This window comes from Anas acuta, chromosome 2, assembly GCF_963932015.1.
Source record: "Anas acuta chromosome 2, bAnaAcu1.1, whole genome shotgun sequence".
Lineage (NCBI taxonomy): Eukaryota > Metazoa > Chordata > Aves > Anseriformes > Anatidae > Anas > Anas acuta.
This window is the reverse complement of record NC_088980.1, coordinates 15999492-16016012: the sequence shown is the minus strand read 5'-3', so window position 1 is coordinate 16016012 and position 16521 is coordinate 15999492. Positions and strand designations below refer to the sequence as shown.

The 16521-nt window shown below is 41.3% G+C and overlaps 1 protein-coding gene across 7 annotated transcripts in view; it reads right to left on the bottom strand.

Annotated features, from left to right (window-relative positions):
- Positions 1-6621: 6621 nt before the first annotated feature.
- The window catches only part of ZNF438 (zinc finger protein 438), a 46973-nt gene continuing 37073 nt past the window's right edge, over positions 6622-16521 (bottom strand). For all 7 annotated transcript variants that reach the window (XM_068673593.1, XM_068673597.1, XM_068673592.1 and 4 more), the window contains 2 exons: positions 10183-12001; positions 6622-8469 (listed from right to left, as the gene is read on the bottom strand). In XM_068673593.1, the coding sequence (XP_068529694.1) occupies positions 7863-8469; positions 10183-12001 (2426 nt within the window). In that variant the 3' untranslated portion in view covers positions 6622-7862. The remainder of the gene's footprint in view (positions 8470-10182; positions 12002-16521) is intronic.

The window sequence follows — 16521 nt, the reverse complement described above, 5'->3', positions numbered from 1 at the left end:
CTGGAGGCGAGCTCCGTGGCGCCAGCAGCAGCTCCCCTCCAGCAGCCCCAGCGCCGCCGGCCGAGGGGCAGGGGCACAGCCACGGCGCCCGCCCAGGGCCTCCGAGGGGACCTCGCTTTTTCAACCTCTCACCTTCCATAAGCACTTCATTTATCAGAAGGAAAGGGGGAGAACCCATTCGGTGAGGAGATGGACTGCCACCTGCACTGCTTCCTAATGCGAGCAAATCTCAGCGGAAAGGCCCAGCACCAGACTTTTCCGCCACGCCAATAAATCACTCCTAGAAATATTGTTTAAATCCTACCTGGGGTGTTAACCAGCATGAGCAGCACTTTTTTTCTTCACTTATTTTTTTTCTTTAATATGAAATTCAAACAATTCAACGATTAATCCAATTTCCTGGAAGAGCCCAGATGGCCACGGTGTATTTCAGGAATCAGATCAGCCATAAATATATTAGCAGCACAATAATCACAGTGTTATTGCACTTTAATAAAAGAAAAATAACTTGAGTACATTGTGTACAGTATGGCACTAACAAGTTAAAAAAAAAATGTTCTACAGGCCTAATCCTTTTATAGTTTTGTGCGTGGTGGTGCCTGCGTAGGGGGATTGGAAATTCTGCTTCTGAAAGATTTCAGGCTATGAACCCATGCAGACATCGTCTTTGTCTCCTGGAGTGCCAGCGTCCCATCCATTTATCAGATGAGCTGTCTCGCCAGGTAAAAATAAAGCAGTGCTTTGCGTTTAACGGGATGCAATCAACATACAGAGCATGGGCGCTGGCTTGCTGCATTCAGGAGTCTTAAAAAGTGGGCGAGGAGAGCACCACATACAGCAGCATGAACAAAACCCACTTCTTCCTGCAGAACTTCCCCTCCAACAATTCACAAAACCAGAATAAAAGTAAGGAAGCTTTCCATCTGTACCATTTCTGTCTCTCATAATTAAAATGAATAGCAGCGAACTGCCTTAGTTAATTGAAATGGCCAGAATTCCGTCCCCTTTAAAAAATGGCTCCTCACAAACTTTGATTAGCTGCGCAGAAATACAGCAGATGACTTTAAATGGCATGAAGGTGGATTTATTGGCAGCAGCATCAGGTTTGCACTTAGCAAGGAATTGGCAGATAGCAGAAAATGGCTGGAGAGGATTCAAACTCCAAGGACTCCGAGCTGTAAAAGGATTTATTTGAAAAGCAAAGTATAGCGTATTTACTTCGGTTAAAATTAATAAAGGCTTTTAACTAAAAACATGAAGAAATTAAACTTCCACTGGAAAGCAATCGCGTTGCTTCGAAGGTATGCTCACAGGGATATTTATCACGTTCCTCCCCCGCCGTGTCATTTATGGCTCCCAGCGATGGGGTGGATCGATCTCCTTGATCGGGCGTACCTTCGGAAGTCAGATTAAACCTGAAGCTGCACGAAATTACTTAGCATGCAGGAAATAAAATGCTTTATTTATATCCTAAATCTGAAAAAAAAAAAAAAGTAGTATATTCATTGTGTATAAAAGGCGGAGAGCCTGAAGCCCCAGACAGCACGGAGCACTGAGAGGAGCAGGAGTCCTTTGTGCAGGTATTCAAAGGCCTTGGCCATGCTCTACGACAACAAAAAGGATGGGGTTTTGTGCCAAAACATGTTCTCACTACTGAAGCATCACCAGCTGAAACCAGCACTTTATTTGGTCTTGAGGTGGACTTTTTATCCCAAGTTCTGTTCTTTCTTTACAAATGTCACAAAACCACTTGTAACAGGGCTTAAAATACCAGCCACCGCACCGAAGCCTTGCTAACGCTGGCAGCCCTGCCACTGGGGATGGACCAGCTGTAAGGGCAACCAAAATATTTTCCAAAAAGCCACAACCCACACAAGCAGGCTGGGGATGCTGTTGAGCCCAGCAGGGGCTGCCCCCGGCCCCTGTGTGTCCCCAAGCCCCAAAAAGCACCCACGGCTGCTCCATCCACGGCTCCCAGCTCGCAGCAGAGATGTTGGACACAGCCCCAACTTTGTTGAGCTGGATGTTTCTGAACTGTGTTCAGCCAGAACGGCTCAGAGAGGATGCTCGAGAGGCAGCGTGGCTTTAAAAAGAGGAAAATGGGGAGAGGGGAGGGAAAACAGGGGAAAAAAAAAAGGAAAAAGGGGTCAGGAGAAAAAAAGGGAAGAGAAAGGTCTTACGTTCAGCAGGTCGTGCCTACCTCTGCTGCCACAACCTGCTTCGGGTATTTCTTCTCTCCTCCACTGAATTATGCTGCACTCTGCAATCCTTAGAAAATGCCCTGGACCACGATCTGGACTGGAACAACAGCAGAAATACTGAACAAAATTCAAGTCAGACACAGTCAGGACATTTTTTCTCTTTTCCCTTTACTACTCTGGATAAGAAGAAACTGTTGGCACCTACCAGCAGACCTATAATCCACGAATTTAATCTACAGCAGCGTGCAGAGAAATCCATATATGAAGGACAGTTTGCTTACGTATCTCTTTCTGAAATAATGCTCTTTCACTGACTTAATCCTTTATTCTAGATTAAATTGTAAATTTCTGCAAAATAACTTCAGAATAATGTACCCGGATTTGTCAGCAGCATAAATCATAATGCATGCCATCATTCCTAATGCCTACATGGAAAAGTCAATAAAATGTGGGGGAAAAAAGAAAAGTTTCCTTTGTACTTGACAGCGCCAGTCGTATCGTGTTTAAGAACATTGCTGGTACCACTACAGCAATAAAATCACCAAACAAAGCACTTTTTTTTTAAAAAAAAAAAAAAAAGAATTTCTTAAACGTTTAACAGCAAGGTTATTAGAAATTCACTCAAGTCTGAAAAGTTAAGATATTTTTAGGCTCAAATTCATGATTTCAGCTTTGGAACTGCAGAAAGATCAGCCACCAGGGCACACAGTGAGGCCAGACCTTGCGCATTGCCCCACTCTGTGCCTGCTCAAGGTCACCCAGACGATTCGATCCCATGGATGTGGCTGCCTGTATGGAGAAAGGAAGTAAACACAATTTCTCACGAAACTTGCTTCCAGGCTTGGGTCCTCTTTAGTGTTACTAACAAAGAAATATTCAAACAATTTAATCAAAAATGGAGGAAATCCTAACCTGTGACAGATCAGCTCTAAAACCACACGCTGCTACAAGGACGCACTTTGCCATTCTTTTTAAGCTGTCAGAATTTTCTTCGTGAGACAGATATTCTCAGTGTCAGACTCGACACAGAGAGACTTTCATTTTTCAGAGCTACAAGGAACTTGACACGTCAACCTACTGCCGTTAATAGCATTTTAATATTTATGCATAATAACCAAAAACCTACATTGTAGAGGTTTGATAATAATAACTGACACTAGCTGTATTCGAAGTATACATTTCTATCCAAAATAGATGCGCATGTAGGTGGGTGCGTTGTAGAAATATAATACACTACATGGCTGAGCCTAGATAAGCTGGTGATTCTCAAACGTCAGCATCATCTGAACAAAGTTAGGGTTGAAATCTGCTCTCCTAAATACCTGTTCATCCTTCTTATGACACTGATTCTAAAGAGCTCAGTGACTAGTAGATAAAATAAGTATCTAATGAGGTATGACAGAAACTCTGATGGAGCTGAACAGCAGAGATCTAAATACTAATAAATAAATGAAGTAAAAAATTTACTGCCAGCAACTATGTCAAGTTAGCCATAGGAAACTGTAGCTCTGCAGCTGGAGAAAGGCAATACTCGGCAAGCCAGAGAAGCAGTGGAAGTCATCCAGCTTTGATTATTTATGGTGTGATGATGAAGGAACAACTTTCCATGTGAGGAACAGCTTTAAAGTTGACCAGGGAAGCTGAAACAGAGATTTAATGAAAAATCAGAGGGGAACAAAACTACAGCTAAAAAAACAACAACATTCGTTTTAACAATTTAAAAATATAATTTACGTGCAAAACCAGATGTTAACTTGTCCCACTTCAAGGTAAACAGCAAACTGTACTCATGACAACCATCCAGCTGAACTGCAAACTTGTGCTATTTCATGTTGCTGTAAATAAGGCTCACTTCATACCTCCAAATGCTATCAAAACCAACACAAATTCAAAACAAACACTTCTCAAACAAAGGACAGCTTTGCATTAAATGCAGATGTATTTTCAAAAAATCCCAACCTTTCATGATCTACCATAATCATAATAGGCTGAAACTTAAGAATGCTTTCAGGCTCAGAAAAAAAAAAAAAAAAAAAAAAAAAAAAAAAAAAAGTGCTTCTAATTTTAAACATTTACAAGAACACTGAGAAACAGCTTAGAACCGTGCTTTAAAATGTGTTTTTCAGGCTTTAAATTGCTGAAAGCTGAGACCCGTTTACCCATTTGGCCTGGACTAGAGAAAGGAAGAGAAGCTCAAGAATTTGATGAAAGGGATGAAAGGGAAGCACTTCAAGTACATGAGAATTTCCAGTTTAAAAAAAGCAACCTGCTCCCTCATCCCAAACCTCCCCCATCAGCACTGCAACCCCCTCTTCAACGTGCAATGCGAGCCGTGAGACTCCTTCTGGTCGAAAACCCCCACAAACCCCCACAAAATTCACTTCACTGGCTCTACAGAATGCACTATTTTTAACAAATACTTTTGGAAAATATTTTGGAAGCACTGCTTGGCCATCGTTTGTGCTGTTCCTGAACAGGAGGAGCTCGGTGGCAGAGCTGCATTCATTTCAGCTCATTTTAAACTACACTGAGGAACAGGTACTGTTGCAGAAAAGGTGACTTAAGGTCTGCTTTAAATGATGAGCACAACCAAGCCTTTTTAATGGGTTTTGCCCAACTCTAAAAATGCATCTTTGTATGCTGGGAATGAGCCTCCCTTTGCTTCGGTGTTAACTATGGGAAGGAGGGACTGTTCTCATTGCTGTTTCACAGAAATCAGCAAGCTATTTGATTTTGAAGGTTAAGGGATTAAGTTGGGAGAAACAATGAACACAACACACTCCTAAATATAAATACTCTCTGCTACATTAAATACCGTCTCGATTTCATACGAAACACTGACTTTAAAATTAGCTATTCCTTTCCAGATATGATGTATCTTCCACCTAACTGGTGAGGAAAACTAAATTTCAATACATTGTAGGCATTGAGAGATGGGTGTCACGCAAGCATAAAAACAAGCGATGTTTTAAAGTAGGTCTGTATACAAAGCAATATCCTAAAGTAATGAAAAAACAAAACAGAACAAAACAGCTCAATTGTGTATTTATGAGAACAGATAGTAAGAAGGAGGTTGTAAAAATCAACAGGGACTCTCCCACTTCCCCAGGCAGCCCAACCCATGAGGATTTTCCTTTTGTCTTTTACTTTGCTCAGCTCATCTTGTAGTTCAACACCAGGCAAAGCACCATGCCACAAGAAATGACATCCAAAGCTTTCGGCTCGTCAAAGCTGCCTTTACTGTTTAAAAACAAAACACATACACAAAATATCTCAACAGCTTCTGGAATCCCACCTGAAGTACCCAACATTTGTAGATCTCTGCCTATGTTCTCACCAACACAATTTTTACAAAAGCGAGGCCACTTTGGGCATTTTAGGCAGGATGCTTTCATCCCTCAGTTACAGTTTGACCCCAAGATGAAACAAATGGAGTAGTAGTTTAGAAACAGCATTGGTGTACTTTCAGTTTGCCCAGATATTCCCTGATTTCTGCTGATTTTCAGTTCACAGAACCACAACTGGCCGAGGCTGGCAGGGAGCCCTGGGCCTAGCAGGCCCAACCCCTGCTCACGCAGGGCCACCAGGAGCAGGGAGCCCAGGGCCATGGCCAGGGGGCTCCTGAAGGTCTCTGAGGAGACTCCACCGCCTCTCTGGGCAGCCTGTGCCAGGACTCAGTCAGCCTCGATGTAAAAAACTGTTTCCTGATGTTCAGAGGGACCCTCCTGCATTTCAGTTTGTGCCCATCGCCTCCTGGCCTGTCACTGGGCAGTACTAAGAGCCCAGCTCTGGCTTCTCCACACCCGCCCTCCACGTATTTATACATGTAGATGTTGATAGGATCCCACCAGAGCCTTTTCTCTTGGCTAACTACTTCCAGCTCTCTCACCTTTTCCTCATACGAGAGACTCTCCAGTCACTTCATCATTTTTGTGGCCCTTTGTTGGATTTCCTCCAGTTCATCCATGTCTTTGTGCTGGCAGGCCCATGAACTGGACCCAGCACTCCAGGTGCAGCCCCACCAGTCCATAGTAGAGGGAAAGGATCCCCTCCCTCCACCAGCCCTCAATAACCACTGACCTTCTTTGTGGCAGGGGCACGCTGCTGACTCCTGATCAACCTGGTGTCCACCAGGACCCCCCTCAGGTCCTTTTCTACAGTGCCCCTTCCCAGCTGGGAGGCCCTCAGCGTGTCCTGGTGCCTGGTGTTGTTCCTCCTCAGGTGCAGGACTTCACACATCTCCTCGCTGAGGTTTCTGCCAGACCATCCCTCCAGCCTGTCGAGGTCCCTCTGGGTGGTAGCACAGCTCTCTCCCCTAGTTTTGTGCCATCTGCCAGTCTGCTCAGGATAACCTCCCACACTGTCCCCATTACTGCTTCCAAAATCATTCAGATGCACATACGGATTTAAGTAACAGCACTTTAAACACAAATTTCAAATGAAATTTAATGGCTTCAATGAACTTTTCACAAAAAAATGAGCTCCAGAACTCCATCTCCTTACAGCCTCAACTGAAACTGCCCCCTTGGGGATGTGCTGAGATGGTCATTAGGGGGAACAGCACAGCCACTACAGGCGTGCATCCTGGTAAGGTAAATGCTACTGGCTCCTGATATTGGAAGGTGAAGGTGCTGCAGGCCAATCCTACAATATGGTAAATGTGGCAACACAAGTGAAAAAAGCTCATTAGCTGTACCACAGACTCAGAAGCTGGGGAACAATTTTCCTTTGAAGCCAAAGCCAACCGCATAGGTACAAAAGAGATATACCAAGAGTGTTAAAGGAAAGAGCCAAAGGTGTTTGCGCTGCTGTCACAGGAGGTACAAGGAAAATGCTTAAAGTTCAATGTGAATCATGCAACCTATTGCAGAATGTCAAACTTCCCTGAAGTAACAAACTCAGCTTATTTTTAGAACAACCTCTTTTCTTTCTTTTTTTCTTCTTTTTTTTTTTTTTTTTTTTCTTTTTTCCATAAAGCAGTCAGGCTTTGAGGGTTCCATCTTCACAGGTAGTGACTAACTCTTGTCTTCAATCCAAAGGGCTACAGGCAAAAAAAAATACATGTAGATTTTTTACTTTAACGTCCAGAGATCCCTGCTGTTGTAAGGACAGAATATAACTCCTAAAGACCTGGTGGCTGAAAATACTGAAATCAAGAAAACAAGATTTAAAAGCTTTTAAATTATAGATAGTAAAGCTCCTGAATGCAGGCTGCGTATATGCACCTTCAAATGATCTACCGAATTGTACAGAAATACCAATTTAGCATAAAATCTGGAAGCACAGTTGGGACTGAAATTACACTTTCAGTCTGGTTTGCCATTTTATTCAAGATCGGGATTACTTCAAATAAACCGATTTATTTCTGCATAACATACAGTGTAAGGTAATTTGAGTATCTTCTTAATTTTAACCATTAGCAATGAGTATTTGCTGCTGCTAAGTTCCTCATACATGAATATTAAATGCAGTGTTTCATAACCAGCCTGCATGTACCCATTGGAAAGACAGTGGATGAATACATTTTCTATTCAACAAAACAAAGGTGAGCAAAGATTGCAACTGCTAACCAAAAAAAAACACCATACCAAACAAACCTCTGAAGTAGTACATCTCACAAGTCAGTTTAGCAATACAGCACAGTAGAACTGCACTTCAGTATTAACCATTATTGGAAAGTTCAATAATTCCTTGTTTTGAGACCAAACTAAAGATTGTCCATAAAACAGAAGGGTCTTCACAGTTATGATGACTCTGCCAATGATTACAAAGATCCTCCTTCCTTCCAAATAACTGTTTGCACAAAATGCAGTTATATCCAGCTTTAGACCAAATTTCAATCTTTTTGCTTGGTGTACCAGAACCGACATTTTGCATCTCCTTGGCTGCTTCACTGCTTCCTGACTGAGTCACTTCACTTTTAGATAACATATCAACATTATTCTGATGGTGAAAGTGTATCTGTCTTTTCAGTTTTGGCAAAGCATAAAACTCCTCCTCACGGGCACTGCATTTTGCTGTATGTCTTCTCTCGTTGCGCTGTTTCCAGAGGTGTGTTGCATGTTTGATGAGTTCCCCCCTAGCTCCTTTACTTCCTTGTAAAACCCCTTCCTTCACTCTTCCCTGGATCTCTTCTCCATGAGAGCACAGTAAATGAAACTTCATTTCAGCAAAAGACTGTGCGATGAACTGGCACCGACCACATCTGATCTGTAATTTAACCTCTCCAGGATTATGGAACAGGTCTTCCAAATTGCACTTGTTTCCCCTGTTAAAAACAAAAAACAAAAACCAAACAATTTCAGCATTAGCCATACACGAAAGAGCTGACAGTTTCTGTCCATGCAAGTTCCAAGAAGAGGTGACATCCACAAAACAGTCTTTTGATTAAAAACAGGCACTGTTGCTACAGTATCCAATTCATTAGGAACAGATAAAGAAAGAAATAAAATACTAATAAGGTTGATTAGGAAACAACTGAAGCTGAATGATATTTGACACTGCTGAGTTCAGGAATTGCCTCTAAAATGGCAAAATAATCTCTGTAAAAATAATCTTTTATGACACTAACCTTTAAAAAATTGTTATTCACCTTTTATTAAAAGTTCAAGACTTAGTGAGGTCAATCCAAATACGACTAGCTCTGTGCTAGAAAAGTACAAATGAGTATTACCAGCAGCTGACTACTCACAGAAACTAACTTGCTTGTACTGATCGATCTGAAGTCAATGTAAGTCAAAACCACGGGTCCCACTTCCCACTCAGAGATGGAAGCAATGAAACTTCAGAGCTTCTTTTTTTTTCTTTTTTTTTTAACCTAAAAGTTTGCATCACTGTTTAAAAAAGTTTAAATAGGTCATTTACAACTGGACAGTCCCTCTGACTGATTCAGGAGAGCTCTGCAGTGTAAAGGAAACAGACATGTAAAAGCTACCACGTTCCTTCTTTAAGTTAAGGCAATCAAAACCAAACAAAACCAAACAACACAAAAACCTTCTCATGAAGTCTAGGGAAAGGGCCACATATTGCTATTTATTAATACACATTCGTTAATACACATATATCAATATACATTTGACAGATTACCCAAGAAAACAGATATACTAAATTATTCATTGTATTTCAACTCATAAGGCTGACAGAAAAGCACTGGTATTTCTTAGGTTCAGTATGTGAATAATTTTCCAACTGATGTCCCAAAGAGTGGAACTATCAAAGCAAAACACGTCTGGTCTGGTACTGAGGCATCAGGTTAAAGCACTGGGCTTAATAAAGTAATTCTAATAAAGTGTACTTCAATTAAAGTAAATGCACAGTGGGGCAAACAAAAAAGCTAACATTTATACTGTGCCAAGAAAATTCACCTCGAATTCATAATGCAGAAATAAAATAATGCCCTATCCATCTCAATATGGTATATGCTAACTTTTTTTACTTGGCAAAGTGATTGCAGAAGCAGAGGTAATCAAGGCACAAGACAGATGAGCTCACGGCACTCCAGAGAAGGAAATGGGATAATGATATTTAATAGTGTAAACAAACTACAAGCTAATACTGGAATATGAATTGCTTTTCACTTATTGCAGTTGGTTTACTTATCTTCTGGGGAAAAAAATCACAAAATGGGTAGACGTTCAAGATAGAGCAGATTAACAAAAACAAAACAGAACTGATTAAAATAGCTCTACTGGTGGTTTGGGTATTACTAGAATATATGCAAAATTGCTTTGGACATGCCAGTGTCAGTAATAATTTGTATCTTACAAATCAGCTGAAATATATTTTGGATTTGGAATCTTGATTGGATTCCACAAGAGAATATTTAAACCATTAAGAATCTCACTTGGGGAAGAAAAACAAAAGCAAAACCAAAAAAAAAAAAGATGAAAAATCAACACTTTCATTGTGGTGATGCTTATGAATTTCCACTGGTAATCTGAAATCCCATTTTTATTAGCACTTAATCAGTGTCAGCACTCACCTCTCTGTTGCTTCTTCTGCCTCTTTTATATTTGTGTCTCTGCTCCTCAGAGCATCTTGCAGCTGCTGCTCACTGCTGGAGGGCTCGGTGCTGATAACAACCCTGTGCACTTCCCTTAGGTGACCAAAATAGACTTTTGCATGGCCGAAAACTTTAGCACAGAATTCGCAGCACACAAGCTTTTTGGGCTTGCCTTCGTTGTGGTGAAGCTTCATGTGCGTGCTCAGGCTCCCGGAATGAATGTACGCCTTCCGGCAGATCCGGCAGCTGTACGGCCGCTTGTTCGTGTGCGTGTTCATGTGGTCCTGGAGGTGGTGTTTGAACTGGAAGTGATGGTTACAAACCTGGCATTTATGCCACGGCTTAGGCACAGCTGAGTACGCGTTTCTGCCTAAATCAATAGATTTAACCGACGGAGTGTCATTATGCTTGTAGCTTAAATATTTACTGGCAAGTGAGCTGCTTAAAACAAGATCTTGCCCTAAACGGTCGGGAGACTTTGCCTCTATGACAGCTGCAGAGGTCAGCGGTGCGATAGCCTGCACAACCACCACTGGTTTGGGTCTAATACTACGGTATTTTTTCACCACCTCCGCTTTTTTGTCTTCAGGTGGCTGCAGATCAGCTTTCACCCTCTCTCTTCCTTCTCGAAATTTATTAACGATGCATTTCCTTCGCTTGCTCTGGAAAGCCAATAAATCATCCGGGGCTCTTCTCTTCCTGCCTCTTCTTTTCGAGGGTGTACCATTCAATTTTTTAAGGCTGTCAACATCCACTTTATTGGATGGAGAGAACGTATTTTCTCGAATGGTTTGTTTGGGGGCTTGTGTAAATGGTACAGCTAATCGTTTATCAGGTCCTTTAGAAGGAACATGAAAGGCTTTCACCGAAGCTGGTGTCTTTTCACAGTCAGATCTTATCGAAGGGCCGGATACATTCATAACAGCAGTACTCTGCTTAGATTTACAGAACACTGAATTTTTCATCCTTGAGTAAGGCAAAATAGGAAGTTTTCCTTTTGGTGTTGATGGAGCCATCTGTATCGGACTGCCAAAAACTGCCGGTGAAAGGACAGTAACAGGATTTGCAGAATTTGTGGGTTTTTCCTTCAGTTTCTCAGCCATAAGGAATGACTCCCTTGTGGTTTCAAGTGCCGTCTTGCTCGAAGAGTCTTTAACTATAGATGGTCCAGAAACATTCCTGACAGCAGTTTTTGTTTTGTTCACCGAAGGAGATCCAGATTCCATGGAATTATTTTCACTTCGTAAGGTGGCAGCTGTCATTTCAGATGACTCACGGTCTGATAGCATCACTTGCTCTGGCGAGTCTGAACTAGGACGAGTTTCAGGACAGTCTTCAGCTGGGGTAGGCATGGGGGAAGTCTGCGATGAGACCTGTGCTTTGGTAGGAATCTTGTTCTGTGTACCCGAAACAGAGACGTGAGCTGGTTTCTTGTCACTCAGTAGTTTATTTCTCACAGACTGGTACCTCGGGATAGGCAGCTTTAGGTTTTCAGAAAGGGCCATGTTTGACGGCTGCATTGGCTGCGGTACAGCAGGGGTAACGTACGGCAAGGCCAGGAGGGAGAAAGTCCCCTCGTGACCAGCAAGCTGCATGACGGCGTAGTTTTGAGCTGGCACCATCAGAGGTTTAGAACCAGCAGCTGAGATTTTTGGTGGGTTGTGTTCAGGCACAGATGACTGGAGACACGAAACCACTCCAGATGTTAAAATTTTTGGTACCATTTTGGGAGCGATGGTCCTAAACTGACTTTTCTTCTGAAAACTTTGTAGTATATCTGAAGTGGATTTGTGTTTATCTGTAATAATAAAATAATACAGACATGTAATAAAGCACATCATGTTTCGTTTTGAAAAATTACCGTAGCAAAAATCAAACGGCTTACAAAGGATACTATTACATATAAGCTTATTAAAAATATTAAGCACCTAAATGACCGATAAATTAACTTTAGAATTGCAGAAGTCCTGTGGACAAAACAAAAATACTCCCTGAAGTGATGTGAATATACACATGGAAAAAAAAGTCTTAATCTAATTTTAAATGTATCTTCCATTCTAGGTTAAAAACTACGTGACATTTCAGAATGTATGTGCTTATAAGCTGCTTCTGCCCTGGAAAATCTGAGCTAGCGCGGTGTCAGTATGCATCTGGAAGAGCTGACTGGAAATGGGCAGTATTTAAACATGTCATGATGCAGAAGTTTTCTGAGCACCTGCCCGATCACACCTTTTCACTGGCATCATGCTATCTGGCAAAGTTTCTTAACATTTAGAATTTGTGGGTTTTATGAGATACAGACTAAAGCTTACCTGATGAAGTTGTTAAAAAATTACTGCTATAATGCATTCAAATGTGTACAAAAGGACTTGGGATTTAGCGTTGCTAAAAACCCAATCACACACATTGTTCATATGTTTTTATTGCACACTAGAACTATTGTTGTATTAAGTTATTTTCTTTTTTTCTTTTTCTTGGAATATGCAATTTATCTAAGTTATAAAACAGTTCTTTGCTGTTTCTACTTGCATTGGAAAATGTCACAAATATTTGTAGTGGAGAAAAACATGAGGGTAATTAAGGAAAACAAAAACAAAAGGAAAAAGGTGTAAGATTTAATCCACACTCAGCAGCAGAGATAAATGCTAACCTTCCACACACACCGTAAAAAAGGACTTGATATACGTGTATAGTTAAACTGAACTGCTACCATATCATATAACAGCCTCATTACCCACTCTCAAATAAATTCAATTACCGATGCTTCCAGTTCTCAGAAACTGGGATAGGCTTTCTGAAAAAAACAAGAATAACCCAACAATCTCTCTAAAAATTCATCCACATACACCCCAGCCATAAATGCAATTTGGGAAGGCAATTTCAGGATTAAAAAATACATAAGAGAAGAACCACATGTGAATAGAATATGTCAAAATAACTGCAATGAGATAATTCCATAGAGATGTATTCCTTACTGTTTCAAAGCCTCGTATATACGTGTATTTATACATTCCTCCAGACTTAAAGAGGTAACTGTGAATTAGCACCAGCACTGGAAACTCAGTGAGTTTATCTTAATACTGGCTGTTCTTTCCAGCCCTTCCACCGCTCGCAGCGCACGCTGCCGCTTACAGAGCTATCGCATTTCATGAGCACCACTCCCGGACAGACCCACGTGCGCACACATGGCGTGCACATGGGCAGTAAACCCACCGCCTCCGGGGCACGCCAGATCGCTGCACAATCCCACAAACGGCCCAGCCCCTCCGCAGTGGGTCTGATGCTTCTCCAAAGTCTCTGACCTACAGCATGTTCGTCCTGTAACTGTGCAGAGCGCGGCGCTTTGATCCTTTTATTGCTATCCACAGCATCAAAACCCAAGTCTATTATACATCACCTCGGTGCCCCCAATTAAGGGAGACTACCGGGCACCAACTGCACTTCATACTGCTGGAGGCCTGTAGAGATGTTCCGAAGTTCCAGATATCCCACTGCACACATGAAATCCTGCACAAATATGAAAAGATCCCTACATACGGGGATAAAGCCAGGACTAGAGTTTGTATAACCCAAAAAAGCACAAACATCCTACTTTTATTCCCCAAAAGCTAGAAGCATGCGCTGTTTTTCACTAAGCGCATCTGTTTTGCTCATCTTCAATCACCAAATACATAAAGAAATCCTGATCTTTTTGACTGCTAAGACAGCACTGAGAGTTTTTCTGTATCTTCTTCTTGCTGCTTTTAAGGCAACGTCTTTAAGAGCTTCTGAGAAGTATCATAACAAAATATATTAATACAAGTATTAGCCAAACTGCATTGGTTAATGTTATGTAAATGTATGAATATAAATATTAACCAAACTAGACCCTGAATTTCAAAGCTAGTTACAGGCCTCAATGTGGAAGATGATCACACAAGTGTATTTTTCTTTTAGGGACATAGTCTGCTCTTATTTTCCAGGTTATGCTTGCTGTTTACCGATATTAAAGACTGTCCAAACCAGCAGCTATTTACCTTGCCACTATGATCAAGATGGAGCAATTTCCTCTTCACATTTGGCTTGGGCCTCTCCCTTTTTATTTTAAAATTTATTTCATTGATCTGCATGAACTTTTCAGCAAAGCCAGGACTTCAGCAGCAAACTCCACGTGCTCAGGAAATGATGGAGAATTGCTGTGGACGTGCTACCTCTATGAAGGTGCAGAAACGGCAGCTGCAGCACCAGGAACTTTTAGTTTGTGGTTAGGAAATATTTGTAGTAATAACGCATTACACTGGGTTTGAAAATAAGTACATGCTCCTCAAATACACTGACTTGCCTACTGCAAATTCAGGCAGTAAAGTCCCTTTTATTTAAGGATATACGTATTTCCTCAGTAGTCCACAAGAAAGCAGGAGAATCAACCACAAAATGTTGTTTTAAACAAGGTCCATTTGGATCAACATTCATCTCCTGCAGTTAATATAGTGCTGAGCATTGATATGACTATTTCAAAAGGGATTTTTATACAAACGCTCCTTTTCCAAGTGGTGTAATTTTATCATAAATACTTTTTCCAGGCAGGCCATGTTTGGTATCAGCCTTGACTACTTTTTTTTTTTTTTTTGCCAAGTTTACATTAGACCGTTTAGTGCAGAAATATTCACTGCAGTGCCTCTGGTATGCAAGGGATACTCAGCTCTGTATTTCCCTCTCATCCCACACAGCTGCTGTAGTTAAACAGCTTAGCCAGTGCCTAAATATAGAGATGGGCTAGATGCAGGCTAGCTGTCTGATGATCGTTCAGGCTGTTAAGACTTTGCATGTAGAAAGCTAATTGGAAGACGGGATAGAAGATTATTTAGCACCTTGGCTCAGGAAAAAGGACCCAGCTGATTCACAGCCTGGAGGTCCTACTGAATGCACGCAGAGCATCCAAGTGTCACCAGTGACCTGAACTGTTTTTTCTCCCATTTATATTTAGCTAGAAGGTTCGACAATACCCTTCAGACACAAATCACTACAGTCATTCATATATTTGACAATGAAGATCTTGAATGACTGGGACATGCTCTGGCTGCCACTGTTCGAGCAGACCACCTGGACACTTAACACACATCTCTCCGTGTCATCCCACCTCTGCTCCACACCACCTTCCAAATTACATCCATCAGTTCAAAGGGCTCTTTTTTGACAAGGACTTGGCAGTTGTGGCCCAAGAAGAACCTCCATTCCTACACAGACACATCACGTCCTGCACCTAAGAAGGGGATCTGGCAGCTAAGGGAGGCCCTGCATTGGCATTCTTGAGGATGAACCTTGCTTTTAGACCACATTACTTCTACAGGCACATCACTGAAGGCAGCAATTTTTATACTTTCTCCAAAACAATTTCATTAAGAATAAAGGAAATGAATGAACACATTAGATTCACTATCTGAATGATGTGAAGCTCACTTTAACTGATGTGTTTTCAGTCTTTCAAGCAGGCATGCACTTGGAGCAGTAGGTAGACACTTAAATAATTAAGTACGAGGTTAAATCAAATGCAATTCAATCCATTTGCTTTAAAAGTCTCTGCTGAAAGATTAATGGTTACCACACTCATACATGTGAATATCAAATCACTCTGATACTTGCAGGATGTCATAAGCTTTCCCCACTTTTAAATTATCTTAAAATTGTATAGGACTGGCCAATGATACACCAATAAAATTCAATGATGCAGCAAAGTCTCTGGTAGAGCCATGCTGGGAAGGGTTCTCTGGAGGAACGAAACCCTTCCACGGGGCTGCTGCTCATTCATGGCTCCCTTTCCTTTGCAAGTCATTCAGGTCTACTTTAGTCCACCCTAGTTTGCTTCTTCCTGCATGTTTTTCCATTTGTTCTCTCTATATGTACAACATGCAACATTGCTGAACTCAGACACTGCAGAAAACATCAGAAGAAATCCTATTTTCCCCCTAGTCTGATCTACTTCAAACATTAAGAAAGTATCAAAATTCTAGAATTTAGAATTAACAGCACTACACAGAATTCCACAGTGCACTGGATGTTAATTGCTTTTAAAAACCTTTGCCAGCCCACCTCATTTGCTCAGGGGTGTGCCTCATTTGTGTATGACGGGAAAAACAGAATACACACCAAAAAGATTTGTGGCATTTTAATCTGAGTTTATATTGCTGAGGCTTTTGCAAACTTCAAAAGGAAGAATATCTGTTCTTTTGGAAAGAAAAAACTTGTAACCACTTTCTAACACAATAATGCAATCCGAGATTTATTTCTGTCAATGCCAGTTAATCACTCATTTCGCCAGATCTCCATACACACTAAATA